General features: G+C 54.6%; 1 protein-coding gene across 1 annotated transcript in view; it reads left to right on the forward strand.

Annotated features, from left to right (window-relative positions):
• The window catches only part of CIROZ (ciliated left-right organizer protein containing ZP-N domains), an 85,255-nt gene that overhangs the window by 14,904 nt on the left and 52,341 nt on the right, over positions 1-18,010 (forward strand). The window contains 9 exon segments of the mRNA XM_087445764.1: positions 676-717; positions 720-803; positions 2,361-2,489; positions 6,247-6,296; positions 7,258-7,395; positions 7,925-8,006; positions 9,167-9,214; positions 9,217-9,362; positions 9,606-9,707. Coding sequence (XP_087301890.1) covers positions 676-717; positions 720-803; positions 2,361-2,489; positions 6,247-6,296; positions 7,258-7,395; positions 7,925-8,006; positions 9,167-9,214; positions 9,217-9,362; positions 9,606-9,707 — 821 coding nt within the window.

Consider the following 18,010-nt stretch of genomic DNA (forward strand, 5'->3'; position numbering starts at 1 on the left):
TAGCAGGGGAGAAGATAGTAAGAGCTACAGAAAAAGGAAGCAGAGGAAGAATAAAGGCGATAAGAGGGTGGCCTCAGTGAGGAGGTCGGGAGGGAGCCCTGCAGTTATCTAAGAGAAGGGAGTTCCAGGCAGAGGGCACAGCCAGTGCAAAGGCCCTGAGGCAGGAGCGTGCATGGCATGCTTGAGAAGTCGCAGGAAGGCCAGTGTGGCTGGAGCAGAGGGAGGGAGGTGGGAGAGGAGGTCAGGGAGGCGAGGGGCAAAATCATGTGGGGCCTTCAAGGACTTTGGCTTTTCCTTGGAGTGAAAAGTGGGGAGGTTCCAGCAGAGGAGGGACATGATCTGACCTAGTTTTGAACAAGATCCCACTGGCTGCTGAGTGGAGTGCAGACAATGAGGGGTGAGGGTGGAAGCCAGGAGACAAGAGAGGAGGCAGCTATAGAAACCTGGGCCAGGGACCAGAGTGGGAGAAGGGGTAGGATTCCAGATATATTCTGAAGGTAGAGCCAACGGGATTTCCCGTGGGTGTATCTTTCTAGGCCTTTCCCGTTACTGCTATTTTTACCTGCAGCAGGTGAGGGGCTTCCAGGCAGAGCAGCCCTTCAGTTTACACCCAGGTGTCTGAGATTTCTGACCCCAGCAGGCTCAATTCACGTTTCTGTCCTTTTCTCATTATAGGGACCCAGAGGAACCCCAACCACCTGGATTCTTTTCTTGCCAAATGGGCTGCTTCCTGCATCCGGATCCCAATGGGGACTTCATTTTTCGAGTCCTATGCTTGGCTTGCTTCCTGCAGAAGGAGGTGGGTTGGGTAATATTTTCTGTAGGGACACCTGGTGATGTCTCGTGTGCATCTTCCATTCTGGGAGAATGAAGGAGCTAACCCGAGTGCAGATGTCAAGAAAGGGGACACTGTGCGTCATTCGTCTGTAGAAATGGAGCTGAGAGAGTCAGAGAAGAGGGGTGACACCCAGGCTCTGCCCTCGTGGAGTTTATGGGCATAGATCTCAAAAGACCGCTAGGCGTGGTAACCCAGCTCAGATGCTGCCTCCTCCAGGCAGTCTTCCAGATGGTTGATCGCTCCTTCTCTGTGCTTGTACCTGCTTCTATCATTGCACCTGCCACCCTGATTAGTACCGTATCTGCTCACACGGCAGTCTCCTGCTAGATCTGGAGTGTCTTTGGTGGGGGTGGGGGTGGGGAACACAGTGTTTGCCTTAGGGCCTGGCATACAGTAGGTGCTTAGTAAGTTCTTAATGAAGTGAATAAATGGTGCTGCCAGATTCACAGAGGCTGACTGACCTCAGAGCTGATGGAGCACAAGCCTCAGGGCACTGGCCCCTTATGTGCTCACAAGACCATACGACTCTGTAAAATTTGTAAAAGTGAGATATTTGTGTATTCTTTTTCTTAAAGAGGGCCTTGCCCCAAATTGCATGAGCTTCAGGCCCCACCCGGGACCCTGTCCAGGGAAGGCTCAGAGAAGCGGATTTTGGAGCTGGGGTTTGAGGGGTGGGCTTACGCCAGTCAGAGGGAGAGGTGACGGTTCTTTGGGGACCAGGAGGACAAGAGGCCACCCTGATTTAGGCTGTGGCTAAATCAGGGGGGCAGAGGGTTACCGCTCCCTGGGGACTCTCATTGCCTTAATTCCACTGCCTGGCCCCTGAAAGAGTGCGAACTGCCCCACCAACCCCTCGTATTTTCCTCTTCTCTTCTCTTTTTCTCCACACTGCCGTTTCCTCTCCTTCATTTCTTTGTCCTCCCATCCTTGACCAAGCCCAGGGTTTCTCTGGAATGGGTTGTTGTTCATAGTGGGGGAAGAAATTTCAGGAACTATCCTGTTCCTTCTCTTTGTCTTTCTTTCTGCAATCACCTTCCACATTGACGCCCCCCACCTCCACCCCATCAACACTTTGCCTTCATCATTTACTTTCTCTAAGCCCTAACTGCCTCGTCTGTAAAATGGGCATAAGAAAGCCTGCCCTACAAGGCATTTGTGAGGGTTGAAGGAGACAGGGTTGAAGGAGGTGTGAGCAAATGTTTGCCACCTGTCAAGGGACATTCAGGCACAAGCTCTTATTCTGTCTGACCAGGTTTGACCTTCCTGAAATCCACAAATGTCCCCTACCCCTGAGAGCTTCAAAGACAGGGCTGAACTGCAGGAGCCCGGAAGCCCGACCCGGGTTCTGAATCCCTGCAGCCTTCGTCTCCCTTCCCAGCCCTCTTCTAAGAGCTCTGCCCGGCTTCTGGTCGGTTGGTGTCGATCACATTCGCTGTGAACAGTCGCTGACCTATGATTGCAGCCTACGAACTGTGTTTTCTTCTTTCATTTGCACGCGTGAATTTTGCCCTACTTCCAGAAGCAAATTACAGGTTAGAAATCAGAATATTTCAAAGAGGGGTGAAAAGGTTGGAGCAGAGTGACTGCTATATAATGAAGTGTCCAGTGACAATGTCCAGGCTGGGCCAAGATAGCGTCCACTGTGGGCCCAACATTCATTCAGGTAACAGGCTCAGGGGACCTGGAGGGGCATGGGGGGACATCCCAGGCTGGGCTTCTCTCCAGAGGCCGTGGCTCCCGAGCCTCAAGACGTGGCTGGGCAGAGAGGTGGCAGCTGGAGGTGCAGTGTGGCATCGTTCCCCTGAAGACATTTGTGGGCACTGGCTGGGAGCACGGTTCTACTGGGCTTTCGTCTGAGCAAGTTGGGAGGAGGGAGGAGGTAGAGGTGGGAATGTTAAAGGCTCTGAACTAACGTTCTCAACCTCCCCGGGTGGCTGGCACAGGGGACAGTGGGAGGACTGGGGTTATCACTAAAGCTGTGTTCTTTCTCTCTGGGTGGAAAAAGTTGCTAGTTTGGATGCTCCTTCTTGACCTGGGTAACGTCAAAGAATTACAGACTTTTAGCCATGAAAGGACCTCAGGTACAATGAGCAGTAATGTCTCCACTTTAAAGATCAGGAAATGGAGGTTTCTCTCCAAATGAGCTCCTCCACCGCCTTGTGGGCTCTTTGAAGTCAGGTTTCTCTCTAGTCCCTTTGGAGCCTCTGTGAACTAAACAAGATTTGGGTGGGTAGGTGGGTGAGGTTACAAATGCAAATGCCTACGAAGGCCAGACTCGCAGCAAAAATGAAGGTGCCAGACTGAGGAGGCAGTAAGAAATTGTACTCTTATCTTCTTTTATTTAGCATTTATTATGCCACTCGCTCTGTGCCAGGCACTGTTCTAACCACTTTGCAAATATTAACTCATTTCGTGTTCATAGCCATCGCATGCGGCACGCGCCGTTATCATCCCCATTCTACAGGTGAGAGACCTAAGCAGAGAGAGACTAGGAGATGTGTCCGAGGCCCCTCAGCTGGTAAGTGGCAGGGCCGGGCTATGAACCAGGCAGAGTGGTGGGGGCCGTGGCAAGCTGGAGCCAGCACAGCCTCCAGCCCTGGCCCCTGCAGAGCGGCAGCCTCCGCTCCACCACAGCCCCATCTGGGCAGACTCTCCAACTTTTCAGGAGACACTGGAAATCCATAATTATATGTGAAATCTCCTAATTTTAAAAAGTTGACTTTAATTTTGTAAACATTGTGTGGCTCAAAGAAGATGCTGAGTTTGGCCTGGGGGATGCCAGTGTGCGACCCCCGCCCAAGAGGACAAGGAAGATGGGACGAAGGAGGAAAAAGGAGGGAGGGGAAGGGAGAGAAGAGGAAAGGAGAGACGAAAGGAGGAGTTTGGAGCAAAAGCCTGCCTATGACAGTCACCATTCATTCAACAAGCATTTATTAAGCACCTACCGTATGCCAGGTGCTGTGCTGGTGCTGAGGGAACACATTTGAACGAGATGTGGACCCTTGCCCCAGGGAGAGCTTATAGTTATGATCTCATCTCTGAATTTTAAAATGAGTGTGCTGAGGCAGAAAGAGTCCCCCAACCAAGGCTCCCAAGACCTGAGCTCCTCTAGCTCTGAGCCCCGCTCACTGCCATCCTGGGCAGATGGGCAGACCCCTTGGATATTCCTTTGCTTCTTAAGGACCAGGGGCCGAATGGGCAGGCCTTTCTCTCCCCGTTTGCCTTTGCAGCAGCACAAGTGGCCACGCCAAGCCTGGTGTTGGTCTCCTAAGACTCGTAGGGCCCTACCCCAGGATGCCTAAGTGTTACCACCAGGTTCTTTGACATTCTAGCTGGTCACTTCTCACTCTGCACTGGGCCTGTAATTCTAGGAGCTGCCGCCAGGGGGACAGTGTTGTCAGTGTCACGCGACACTGGGCTGAGTTGCTGAGAAAAGCAGGACCGGCTCCAGCCCAGGAGCTTGCTTTGTCTCCGATGACCTGCCTTTGAAGCCAGGATGCCCAGCATCCTTCACCAAGCGAGATGTGGGAGCGTGTGGTGGCCCCACATTCCAGAACACAGACACAAAGAGGTGGGCAACATGCACGAGACAGAAGACAAGTCTCTGCCGCCCCACCTCCCCTCCTCACTACCTCCTTCCCCCACCTGAGAACCTCATCGAATTGACTGATTCATTCCTGGTGACTTCTGCAGCCGCTGCTTCCGTGTCTGCACCTTGAACTTGCATTAAGTTTTAATTAAAGCCGTTTCACCGGCCTTGCCCTTGGCTAAATGCAGCTGTGGGCACAGGGCACATAGATATTTAATACTCTGCCTCTTCCCGCTGAAGGCGCAGGGTGCCCAAGGGTGTACCCGAGCCGTGCCCGCTCACAGCGATCCGCAAGCTCGCTTAAGTGTGCCCACAGGCCCCGAGCGGGAGGCAGAGCAATAACTATTCATTGCCCTGGGTTAAGTGTGCCCAGGGGCACCCGTAAACTCAATGCAGTGATTAGCGATTGCTCCCAGTGAAGGCTGCCCGAGGTCCTGCGGAATGTCCTCGGCCCTAAATATAGCCTCCGCGTGGGGCCTTAAAGGGCACAGTGCGTTTTGGCTGCGCGCTTGGTCGCATCTTCCCTTCCTTCTTTAGCAGAATTGTTCCTCTCCGCCTAAAAGCCCAGCCTCCGGGACTTCGCTGCCTTCCTCCGGGTTGCAGCGGAGGGACAGGGTGTGGGAACAGTGGGACAGCTTTGGTGGTGGCAAAGGGAAGTGCCGAGTCCTCTTTATCCTCTCCCCAAACCTCAGGCATCTTCCCCATTCCTTCCTCTTCGCTCCCCAAGTGAAGGCAGCACCTCCAAAGACAAACGGGGCTCACTCAAAAGGCTCCCCGTGGGCCGTCCTGAGCCTGCTGCCACTGGGGGCTCTCGGGGCCGAGGGGCAGCAGAGCTGGGAACTGCGGGTGAGCCAGCTCCCTGCTTTCTGCTCCTGGGAGTCCCTCTGTCTGTACGGAGGAGTAGGGGGTGATCTTAAGGTGGGGGGGTTGTCCTCAAGGCGAGTCAGTCCCCTCTGGCCTCAGTCTCCTCACCTTGTACGGGAGTGGGGGTTGGTCAGATGAGCTCCGAGGGACCCTCTGCTGGTCTGTGACGCCCTCCTTGTGCCGAGACCTCCTTGCCCAGGTCTGAAGCAGACGCAAAACGGGGTTTGGAGAAAGTGGGAAGAATTGAGAGGAGAGCTGGGGAAAGGTTGGCTGCAGCAGGGGCTCCAGGGAAGCTTCTCTGCTCACCCATCACCTTCCGCCCTCGTCTGTGAAACGGGGAGAAGGGTGCCCCCTACGGGATGGCCACGAGGCTCATGTGCCACATGGTGACCAACTATCCCGGTTTGCCTGGGACTGCCCCGGTTTTGTCACTGAAAGTCCCACATTGAGGAACCCCCTCAGTCCCTGGGAAACTGGGGTGGGTGGTCACCCTAAGTATGGTGCCAATGGTGAGCATGCCCAGCCCATAGAAGCCCCCTCTCTGCCCTTGCTTGTTAGATCTGGAAAGGAAAGAAAAAAGGCGAGGGAGAAACGGGTGAACTAGGGAGAAAAACAAGATAGGAGGATCTGAGGAGACAACTCCGATGGGACGTGCATCCTGAATGGCAACCGTGCCATGCATACCCGCTCTTGGCCTCACCAGCTGTGCCTGGGACCCCAGCTGCCCCTTGGCTGGGCCCAGGGTGGCAGCTGAGGCAACGACATTTCCCTGGGTCTGTTGACACTCGAGTCCCAGAACATAAATGATTTTCTTGTCTTAATGAGCAAACAACCCGGCCGGCACCGCTCTCTCGCCGGCCTCCTGCTGGGGTAATTGCCAGCGCTTATGTGCTCTGGCAGAAATGTTTACTCACTCACCTTTGCTTACCGCTTGCCAGGAGATGTTGCTTCTTCTTTGTTTTGCAGGTCTCCCTGCCCCTGCCCCTGGGAAGCACCAGAGGACAGGTAGGTGAGGCATGAGCAATTTTCTGGAAGGTTCTGCCAGGTCTGGTGCTCAGGGACACTCCAAGGCAGAAGGTTTTGACTTCTCTTCTCCTTTGGAGAGTGTTGGTGGACAGAGCCAATTCTTCTGGGCTCTGTCTTGGCAGCTGAAGCTTCCCCTGGTGCCTTCCAGGCAGAGGCCTGAGGCCATCCAAGAGGAAATCTGAGGAAGAGTCCCCAGCTTTGGGTGGGGGGCTGACGGGAGGTCTTTGAGGTCCTTCCCATGCTAAGATTCCCTCCGTGAAGTCTCCAGTGACGGGGAGCTCATTCCTTTGCAAGGCCACCTATTCCCATATTGTGCAGCAGTTTCCCCAGACCTTCCTTCTGCTGGTCCTAGGTCTGTTCTCAGCAGCCTTCTGGAAGGACCTGGTCCCTTCCCCATTTCACATCCCTTTGAATATTTGGGTCAGTGAGCTTTCCCTTCCTCAAATCTCCTGAATTCTCCTGCTTGTCCTCCTAGGATACGGGCCAGGGGCCCCTCCCTGTCTCCTTCCCACCATCTAGACACCTGTCTTTATTCAAGGCCCCGATGGCCAATGTCCCACTAAAGCATTGCAGGTGGACCTGAGGACAGGACTCCAGTTGTGCCTGGCCTGGGCAGAGGATGGGTTGCCTGGCTGGCATTGCTAGCAGGTACCAGTGCCTTCATTCTTTCAGCCTCATAATGAGGCTGAACTTACTGTGAATGAACCTACTATGTGCCAAGTGCTCCTGCGAGGGGTCTGCTCCCCTAAAGAATAAGGGGTGCAAGTGTCCGGTTTGCCTTCTTCCCTGAGTGGCCTGCTGCCCTGCCTCCTGGTCCTGCCCGTCATCCCCTTGGCCCTGTCACCTCCCTGACTGTCCCGTCAAGCACACTTTCTTCTTGATCCCCTACCGACCGTGTCTCCTTGGCCAGACTGTTTATGAATGTGTCCTGTTTCTCCAGACCCCATGGCTGCTGTCCCTTCGAGGGGAGCTGGTTGCCTCTCTGGAAGATGCCAGCCTGATGGGATCATACGTGGACATCAATACCATCATCGTCACCGTCCTAAGCCCAAGGCAAGACCGTCTTCAGAGGCGGGAGGTCAGTGGTGGCAGCAGCGCTGCCAGGATGGGGGGTCTCGAGGCATAGCGCCCTCGGAGCCACTGTTGGGAGCAGCTGCGAGGCCCCGAAGAGCAGTTTGCCGCCCCTCCAGTGCCGGTCCAAATGTCCGCCTGCGAGGCCGGACAGATTTAGGCAGGCAGCTTCGACAATTGGGCTCCTTTAGTGTCAAGTGCTCCACGCAGCAGACGGCAGGCTCCTGCAATCACGCATTCAGCTCATCCTGATCGTGGTGGCAGGAGCGTAATTACCGTCTCTTTAAATAGCCCGAAGTTGCCGTGTAAGAGAAGACGGCTCACATGACATTTGCTCCGAGCTTGCTTCTTGCTAAAAATACCCTGGCTAAATAGTATTTCCTGGTTGCACTGGAGTGACAGCCCTGACCTGGGCGCTGTGACACTCGGGGGTTTAGTCCAGAGGCTAGTCTGAATGTGGGAGGGGGCCCCTGTGGAGGGAGTTGCTTCTGGAAGGAGCAGTTTCAGGCCACAGGGGGACACTCCTGCTTCACCAGGTGCTGAACACTCTGCGGAGCTCCCTCCACTGGCTGGTGAGTGGCTGCTCTGCCTGCTCTTTAGAAGCCGCTTGCCCACCGTGTGAGACCCAGGAGCACCCCTAATGTCCACCCTTTCCGGCTTCATGGCTCTCTCATCGCCCCTTCTGTGTTCCTCCCTCCTGTGGGCACCTTATCCCCGTGGTCCCACACCAACTCTCCTCTTCTAGCGCCAACCTTGGCCTTGTATTCCTGAATTTCTTGAGACAAAGAGACCTTTGCTCTTGCTGAAGGATGAGGGTGTGTGCAGTATGGATGGGGTGCAGACTGCGGGTGAAAAGTAGAGCATCTGCTAGGGGCCTCCAAACCCGGGGTCTTCAGACCCCTGCGAGGTCCTGAGATGGTCTGAGAACAAAGATGGGAGAGGGTCTGCAGCCTTCATCAGGCTCTCCAGGGCTTCGTGATCTGATAGCGATTGGGACCCCTGATCTAGACTCTGTGTATGATAATAATTTTGTTCAGCGTGGGGTGTAGTATAGAGAAGCCAAGAATCTGGAAGTCCACTTCCTACCTCCAGGGAATTTAAATTCGAAGGAAATCTGTATGCAAAGTTAGGTGGATCAAAGGCTTCATCCTGTGTGGGTAGATCAGAGATGACTAAGACTTTACATTTGTGTAGAATTTTATCATGGACCAAATTCCATGATGGGGCTCTGGTGAGTTTAGGGCATTGGGGAAGGCTTTACTAAGTCCCCCAACATCGCTTCCCTTATTCATGATGCTTGAAATCCCTTTATTTGGAGACAGATGCTTTCATTTAGCAACTGCAGAGCTGGCTTAAAATGCCCCCATGAGAGGGCTGACACAACGAAATTCTTGCTAAAGTGTAAACAACTGATATGAGCTTTATTACTTAAGAGCAGCTTTGGTAATGGAAGGGGCACCAGGCGAGGTCACCAAAGCTGAAGACAGTCTTGGCAGACACATTTCGCAGCTTCCCAGGGGCAGCCCTGCTCCTGGCATGTCCTCAAATGGCAGGATCCCCTGGGGTTTGGGGTGGCCTTTTTCTTTTCTTCATCAGTGCAGCCGAGTTCCAGCTCAGGCTCAAGGTACCAAACACCACGTAATCTCATGTCACGGATCCTGGAAGTGTGCTGTGCTGGCCGCGGGCGAGGCCCCTGGCTAAGGTCTTGCCACCACCCTTTCGTCCATGTATCTACAAATGTGTACTTTTCCTGTGTCACACGTCCTTCCCCCCTTCAGTGTTATCCCAGCCAGAGTCGGAGGTCTTAATTCACATCCCCGAGCAGAGACTGGTCTGGTCAAAAGAGGTTCCCACTTGGAGGAAGCCCTGAGACTAAAGTTCCTTTCAGTTCACCAGTCCAGCATCTTCACAGTGACTGAAAACAGGGACTCTGCGGTGGTCAGTGTCCCAGCGGCTGAAATACTCCTGGCCCAGGTCAGTGTCCTGGTGGTGGCATTGGCTATCCTGCCCCTTCTGGAGGCCCCTTCTCCTTCGGGCCACTGATGCCATGTGGAGTCAGAGAAGTGGAGAACAGAACTGTGGGGCTGGCTGAAAACGGACCTTTGCCACTGATGCCCCCGAGGCCTGGCACTCTTGCCAGGGTGGCCCCGTGAGAGGACAGCCATCGGGCACCGGATGCACCTTGCCACATGCAACTAACTCCTCGTTGCCCCATAGCAATACCAGGAGGCCCAAGGAGCCCCGGGAACGCAGGCTTTCTATAGGATGGCCCTGAGCCTGGAAGGCGCTGAAATGGCAGCTCCATCCTCTTCTTCCGGAGTGAGTCACCCTGAGAGTGTGCCTGCTCGTAACAGGCACACGCTGCACAAACCCTCTTTCCCTGGCCCTGTGGTTCTCTCTCCTGTGACAAGGCTTCCCCTTCTGGGCCTGACAGGTCCCACACGCAACCTGGTAAGTGGTGGTGTCAGGTATGCTGGCTGCAACTGGCCCGGGAACAGGAGTGGCGTGGGAGATAAGTGGTGACGTGGTCACTGGCTCTGGAGTCAAACTGCCAGGGAAGGGACGGCCAGGGCCCTGGAGCACCGCAACTTCCTAGCTAGCTGCAGGACCTCAGTGGCAAGTCACTTGACCTGTTGAGCCTCAGTTTTTTCCTCTGCAAAATGAGAATAGCGGTACCTGCTGTGACGACTGGAGACGACGGGAATTAGCAGAGTTCCTGGCACCAGATGAGCCCCTTCCATTTTGATCCACCCAGCTATCTGTGTGGCGTCCAGTTCTCAGGTCACTTACTAGACAGATTAGGCTCCTTGGCAAAGAGCACTATGCAATGAAGCTTATTTCTTAACCCAAGACAAACCCCCTTCTAAACGTGGTGTGTGTCCTCCGTGCCAGGATGCTGAGTTTCCAGTCTTGAAAAGAGTTTTCTGTAAAAGCACGGCTACCAGACAACCTGGTATTCGAAAAACCACCAGGAGCAAAACCCATTGAAATACAGCATGAGGAAATACACATAATTCACAAATGATGTCGATCCCTTTCATCTTAGACTTCCTAACTGTCCTCAATAGAAGACAGACACGAAGGAGATTTAACTCAGATGTTAATAGTGCAGGAATGCCCCGTTACCAGGATATGATGTTTCGGTGCTGCATAAAAATGTAATTATAGTCAGAACTATATTTAAAGATTAAAAGGGGGGACTGCCTACCACATCTAGCCCCAAATTCAGAATTAGCAACAAAGGAAAAGGCAGGATGGGGGATGAGTTCTAACAGTCTGCTAAAAATGGAAATGTTTTTGAAAGTTTTTACACATTTCGGCTGTTTTTGTTTTAATGGTTTTCTGCAGTGATGACATTGATTTTGGAAAGGGAGAGCTATAACTTTATCCAACAAATATTGTCTAAGCACTTGCTGAGTGTGAGGCCCCGGGGGAGGCTGGGGAGGGACCAGAGGCCACCAGATGGGGTTCTTGCTCTCAAGCACTGTCTAGTCTGGAATGGGAGAGAAGAAATGTCCAGAGACTGATAACAGAGGGCAGGAGGGCTCAGGGGAGAGGCCAAGGAGCAGGTGGCCTTTGTTCTGGGCTTTGAAGAGAGGGAAGGTTCTTGATAGGGGCATAGTAAATAAAGTACAAAAATAGCTCAGCAATAGCAGTAAGAACATTGTAGGAAGACTTTCTGGCCTCTCTGGAAAGATTTACATGGGGAAAGAATGTTCTCTTTCTCATTTTATTAATTTAATATCAGCAGCCAGAATGAATCTCTCCCCTCCCCAGTTCCCAGCACACCTTCCCCGCACCTCCCTTGCAGCTTCTAGGTCTTTCTATTCTTATTATAGTTATTGGCGCACGCTCCCATCTCTCCCTCTAGCCTGTGAATTCCTTGTGATCAGGGGCTGTGTCTTGTTCAGCATTTTATTCTTCATGGGCTTTATCAGACTGCCTTGCCCTTGGTAAGCACTTCATAAATGCTCGTCAGACTGAATTTTCACTAGGAATTTAAAAAAAAATGTTTTAGACAAAGAGCATTTCTCTGTGTAAAGACATGACCAATATGCTGGGATATTAATGCACCAGGATTGCCTAAGCACTTGGCCGTTACAAATTATATTTTTTTATCTCCTCTTTCCCCCCCAGAAAGTGGTTAGAACCTATAGGAGAAATCCTAGTTATTTAAGATCAGGGATGTCAAGAATAGGGGAGGCAATGGAGAGTCCAGCCTGGAGAAGAGAAACCAAGAGGTGTAGCTATGGCTGTTTTACATTTTAAAGCAGGGGTTACCGACAAAAATGCCTCTAGGGGTCAGGCAGGGAGTGCAAATGAGGGAAGGTAAGAAAACCATGGCAGGAGTGTACAATGATAAAGGCCATGAAGCTCAGTGTAGGAGACCATAGGGAGGGGTGGAGACTCTGGTGAATTGGCAGCCATCAGACCCCTTTAAAGAGAGTACTCTCACTTAGCTGGAGCTAATTCCTGCCTTGTAAGGAGGCAGGCCAGTGTGGCCAAATCTTCTGTTTTTCCAGGAGAAGCTGGTTATAAAATTTTGTCAGTTAATTTAAAAAATATTTAAAACTCTCTGCAGGCCAAACTAAACATGTCTAAGGGCTGTATTTGACTCGTGAGCCAGAATTTGCAAGCTCTAACCTAGTGGTTCTCACCCGGGAGCATATTTTTGCCTCCCGGGGGACATTTAGCAATGTCTGGAGACATTTTTGATTGTCACGACTCAGGAGGATGCTCTGGTGGCATCTGGTGGGTAAGGGCCAGGGATGCTGCTAAACATCCGACAGTGACCAGGAGCCCCCTCCCACACGCAACAAAGAATGATCTGGCCCAGAGAGTCACCAGTGTCAAGGCTGAGCCTGGTGCTGTGTGGTTCCTGGGCGGGGCTGACGTATCTGGCATCAAAATAGGGAATGGCTCAAGATGAAACCAGCTGGTGGCGTCAAGCAGGGGCAGGGGGTCGGGGGCAGGTGTGCTTTACAGAAAACCTGAAAACCTGTGATTCAATTTCAAAAATAGATTTTGATGCCCACGTATTCTCAACAAGGACTCCAGGTCAAAGGTCTGTTAAATTCAGCCAAGGAATTTCCCAATGCTTGAACTTGACCTCCCAGAGCCTGTTTCCCCATCTGTAAAGGGGACATGCATGGCCCTTCCAGCAGAGTGTCGGAGGATTTTGCTTCCTCAGGAGGAGGGCTGACCTCTGCTTCCTTTCTGGAAGGTTCAGGAAGGGAGTTGCCTGCCTTAACTGCCATGCTGAGGATGACTCCCTCTCACCATCCTTGGGACCGGAGACCTCTCCAGCAGGAATGCCATCTGCGGCCTCTTCCCTGTTCCAGACTGCAGGATCAGCTGCCTTGGGGGCCTCCGGGAACGGCTTTCTCAGAGCTATGCTCACCAACCTTTCAATGGACTGGCCGATGCAAGCCCATCGCCCTGTCTTGCACCCATGGTTTCCTCTGAAGGGCCCCATCCCCATGAGGCATTGGTGGACCCTCTCTCTCACCACTATTCTTCCAAAGGGAGCCCCACTCTCACCTCTGGCCATGTCTCCTCCTCCTCAAATTCAGAACATTCCCCAGAGAAAACTGGGGCCCTGAGAGCTCCCACCTGAGGGCAGCCCCCCTCCCAGCTGTCCTGCCTGGCCCACAGCCTCCCAGGGCCTTGAGACTTGGCAAAAGGAGGCAGTGGGAGAGGGTCAGTGGCTGTGCACACAAATGGAGAGAGGGAAACTGAGGCATGCCTCAAAGGACTTGTGGCTGGAGCCCGGGAGACAGCCTGGAGAACCAGCCAGAGGTCCCAGCCCCCACAGGCTCTTCTCCGGGTTGCTAGCCTCAAGGCAGCCGAAGCCCACATCCTCCTATTTCTGATGCTGTTTCTCTCCCCACTGCCCTCTCGCTGAAGGAGTTTGGGCGATTTTTGCAAACAGCCAAACCTGCGGAAGAAGCTGGGCATCTACCGTCTCCCTTTTCCCAGAGCCACGCAGGATCAGCATGGTCCCTGCGCCCCCGAGGGAAGCAGGGTTACCTAGACACCACCCTTCAGCTGCACTGTCCTCAGAGTCCTAGCAGTTGTCCAGGCTAGCCCCGGGTCCCCACATCCAGTCACCCCAGCCCCCACGGCCCCAACCCTGCATTTGTCCTCAGATGTCTCTTCTCCTCAAGGTCTGAACAGTCCAAAGTGCTCCTGGTCTCAGGGTTGTCGGTCACCCTCACTGACCGTTTAGGAACTATAAGGCTTGAGCAGGACCCTGTCCAGCCACCAGGAAGTCCCCTCCTGCTGGGAGGGTTGTCAGGTGGTATGACTGCAACCGAGCCCATGCAGGGGGCCTGGCAAGGCTGGCAAGGAGGTCCTGCCACTGACGAGGCCCTCGATGACCAGCCTGGCTGAAGAGGCCTCAGGTTCCAGGTGTCCCCCAGAGAGCCCCAGGAAACATTCTTCATAATGGAGGGTGCGGGGCCACCCCAGAGTGGGCCTGGCCTTCCCGGGAAGGGGGCCAGAGGGCACCTGGACCTGTCATCCCCAGAACCAGCTCAGGACACGGAGGGCCCAGGACTCGCCCTCCTGCTGGGGACGCTTGCCACAGTCACTGCCCCAACGGCGAATACTTCCAAGGTGTGGTGGCAGCAGCCAGACCCCCGTGACCATCTGAGGGCCTTGGGACCTGAGCCCATGGGGACAAGCAGGGTGGGTCCAGAAGTCCCCCTGCCAGCTCTTACTGCTGAGCAGCTGCCAGCAGAAAGCAGCCACCTGACAGCCCTTCTGGAGAGCCCTCTGGCCTCCACCTCCAAGAAGCCCACAGCCTCAGCTGTGGGAGGGTCAGCTAGAGCCCGAGGCCCAGAGTCAGCCCCTCGCTGGCCATGGGAACAGGATGAGCCGGGGGCTGCACACGCAGCCAGCAAATGCTGAGCCCCTGGCTCCCGTGGGTGTTTCCTCACCCAGCCTGGCCGAGCCTGCAGACCCTTGCCCTGCTGGCCAGGAGATGACCCCCGGCAGGAGCTGACAGAGCCCACGTTAGCAACCAGCCTGGAAAGTCACCGGCCTCCTGAGCTTCAGAATGTCTGGAGGGGCTTCTGCGAGGCCGCCTTGCCAAAGTGAGGCATGGGAGTGCCCCAGCGGACGCCAAGCGCAAAGGAGTGGGGAGGGCAGTGTCCTGGCATGCCTCCCACCTGCCTGGACCTCCCACCCGAGTGCAGGGCAATGCCCCTTGGCCTCTCCCTGGCCAGCCGAGCGTCTGCATGCTTGCCCTCTCGCTGTTTAATCTAGTGAGGCATGGAGGGGAGGGTGCCGGCTCTGCAGGCAGGCTGCTATGGTCCAAGTCCCATTCCTCCACTCTTTAGCTGTGTGACCTTGGGCAAGGCACTAACCTCTCTGTGCCTCAGTTTCCTGATCAGTCAAACGGAGGGATGATAATAGTTCCCCCCTGGTGGGCTGTGGAAGGGTAAGTGTGGAAACGGATACAGAGCCTTAGCACAGGGCCAGGCACACAGCACGTGCTCAGAACCTGTGAGTCATTCTTGAGGCTATTGCTGCCATCAAGGCAAATCACAGCAGCCCAACTCGGGCTCCCAAGAGAGCATGGAAGGCCTTCAGCCACAGTTTCAACATCTCTGGGGGGTGGGGTGATAAGATCCTATGATGTGAGACGCCCCTACCCCAGGGCCCAGGGGGCCAGGACCCCAGGTCTCTAAGGGACCCCATGGGAGGAGAATGAGGAACATTACTGTTTTGTCTTCATGACTCACCACTCCCTTCCTCTGGTTCCCATGGCAGCAGCTGGCACCCCGCTGGCCTGGACAGCTCCAGTGACCCCGTTGTCCCCCGGGGACACCAGCGCTCGCAGGAGCCCTGGCTCCAAAGCCCAGCTGTGGCCTGAGCTGGAGCAGCACCTGGTGCTCCCCTGGAAGGATGGCACCGCCCCCTCCCCTCCAGGCCGGCCCATCACTGGAAGTGGGATTTGAAACGCGGCCAAGAGGAGGCCGTCGGCGACGCCCAGAACGCGAAACAAATAAATAAATAAATAATCAGGGTTGTCTCGGCTGATAAACGGTCTCTACCTCGAGGACGACTTCTCCCCCTGCCGCCCCCTCCTTCCTCCTTCTCCGGGCAGATCCATCCCAGGCAAGAGCTTAATAGCCCCATTTAAGGCTTTTCCTTTTCACCACGGAATTGAGCTGCTCCTGCCATTACGAGGTTTTCAGCTTCTCTCTGAAATCAAATTACTGACTCCATTTAATTTTTTAAAAGCTCGGATGATTTCCCTTCTTGAATCGGAGCCGTGACTCCAGGGCCAGTCCCCCGCCCTGCCAGGCGGTTCCCCTGCAGGCGGCCGCTGCCCGGGGATGGCAGCCCCCGTGCCAGGGCAAGCCTGACACCTAGAGGGGAAGGCAGCAGGAGGAGGTACAAGCCTGTGGCCACTGCCCAGCACACCTGGCTAGGTGGCCAGGACCGCGGAGGAAAGAAGTCCTTGACCTCCCCTAGGCCTGGATCAGCTCACAGGAGCCCATGGCTTCGGGGCTAGAAGGTCTTCAGAGGCTGCTGGGGAAGGTGGTTAGAGCCCAGTGCTGACACTGTGGGCTCATTCTTGGCTGGTTCCCCAGACCCCCTGGCCTTCCCGTAGTGCAGATCCTGGACTCCATCACTTGACAAATGTTTATGGCGTGCATCCTCTGTGCCAGACACCGTTCCAGCTCTGGGAAGGGAACAGTGAATTGGACAGAGAATTGCACCCTGGTGCAGGAGTGAAAGGTCTAGTGTATGCAGGTGCGAGCGTGTGAGTGTGTGTGCACTTGTGTGTGGGGGGATGGAGACCAACCATAAACACAAGCACAGACAATTTCAGGTAATGCCAAGTGCTCTGAAGAGACCCACACACGCAGCTTGAGGGGGGTTTTGTGGGCTGCTTTGGGTGGGACGGTTGGGGCGGCCCTTCTGAGGAGTGAAGCTGGAAAGAGCTGGGGGGACATCCGGGCAGAGGGACAGCAAGTACAAGGGCCTTGAGGAGGGTTGGGGGGACAGAAAGAAGGCCACTGAAGCTGGTGGGGCGAGCAGGAGGGCATGGGTGGGAGGGGGGGAGCCCGGATTTTATTCTGGCTTTGAAAAGCTGGCTGGAGAGTGGACATCAGAGGAACAAGAGCGGCAGCAAGAGGACACGGGGGCGCTCTGGGGGAGAGAGGCCAAGCATCCCACTGGAAAGAAAGGTGACTCTAAGGGCTCCTCTTTGCGGTCCTGTGCCACTCCCCGCTGCCTCCAGATGAGTCGGTGGAGGCGGCTGCCGGTGATGTTTGACACACGTCACATCTTCTATTTCATACACCAGCCTGCGGTGTTTCTACCAGGAATCAGTCTCTGTCTCTGCCTTTGTCTCTCTGTCTCTCCTCCAGCCAGCCCCCGCCCATCCACCTCTTCCCTTTCTCCATCTCTGCAGAGCCAACCGGCTTTGGGACCCCATGGGCTAGGGGCACACACACCCAAGAAAGTCCTGTAAACCAGGCTGACCCTTTACCAAGTCCTCCTCATGTTTAACCACCCTGTACTCTTGGAGACGAGACAAAGGGAATGGAGTTAATGAAATCGCCAGCCTTCACCTGGCATAAATGGCTCCTCACCCTTCAGGCGGGCGGCGATTTGCAAGGCGGAGAGGGTCTGGGCATTAACTGTTCTGGGCACTCTTCCCAGCTCAGCGCACCACGCAGCTGGACAAACCACTTTACTTCTCTTCCTCCCCCCTTGCTCCACTCCGCACCGACTCAACTCCGGGACAGTCGTGTTTAATTAGAAAGTGCCGGGGCTTCTGGGGTGGTCTCCCGTTCTCCCTCAAGACAGGACAACCTCAGATCTGTGACCAGGGCTCTAGGTCCGCTAGCAGGGCCTGGGTGGCACCTGTGCCTGATCCTGGGACCGTGTGTACACATGCACGAGTGTTTTCCCTGCCTTGGGGACCTCCAGTTTTTCTGAGACCTCCCAGGTCCTGCAGTCATTTGTTTCCAGCTGACGGCTGAGAGCTGACAAGTCTGTGATCAGTGAAATCCCGGCAGGGAGCGGTTCTTCCCCTCCGGGTCAGCGCCCTGCCGGCGGGATCTCAGACAACCCGGGATTTTGGCAGCTCCCCACCCTCAGCAGCTTGGATCCTCGTCTTTTTTCCTCCGTGACTCTGTGCATCAAGTCCAGGGTTTATGATGCTTTTATTGCCATTCTCTCCTCTTACCCAGCATAGCCGGTGGTCCAGTTACCCAGGAAAACCCTGCTGGGTTTTCCTCCCTGAGCACAAAGCCGGTTTTGACGCCCTGCAACATGGAGGCTCATTGTTTTTCCCCTGCTGAAGGTCTCAAATTCCCAGATTTTAGACACAGACTTCGTCCATCACTACATGCTTTTCCAGCCTTAGCTGCAGGTCTCCATTGGGTATTTGAATATTACTTAAAGCAGAATTAGAGTCATCGCTTAGTAATCCTCCAAATTACTGCATAACAGAGACGCAGCATGGTGGCAAGAGCTTTCCTCCGGGTGTCCTGCCCGAGCTGTGTGACCTTAAGCAAGTCAGTTCACTTCTCTGAGCCTCTGTTTCAGCATCGGGCTGCTGGGAAACAGGAGCGGATGGTCAGGCAACCTCCGCTCCA

This window comes from Ceratotherium simum, chromosome 22 (assembly GCF_057802395.1).
Source record: "Ceratotherium simum simum isolate JZ-2026a chromosome 22, ASM5780239v1, whole genome shotgun sequence".
In the NCBI taxonomy this organism is placed as follows: Eukaryota; Metazoa; Chordata; class Mammalia; order Perissodactyla; family Rhinocerotidae; genus Ceratotherium; species Ceratotherium simum.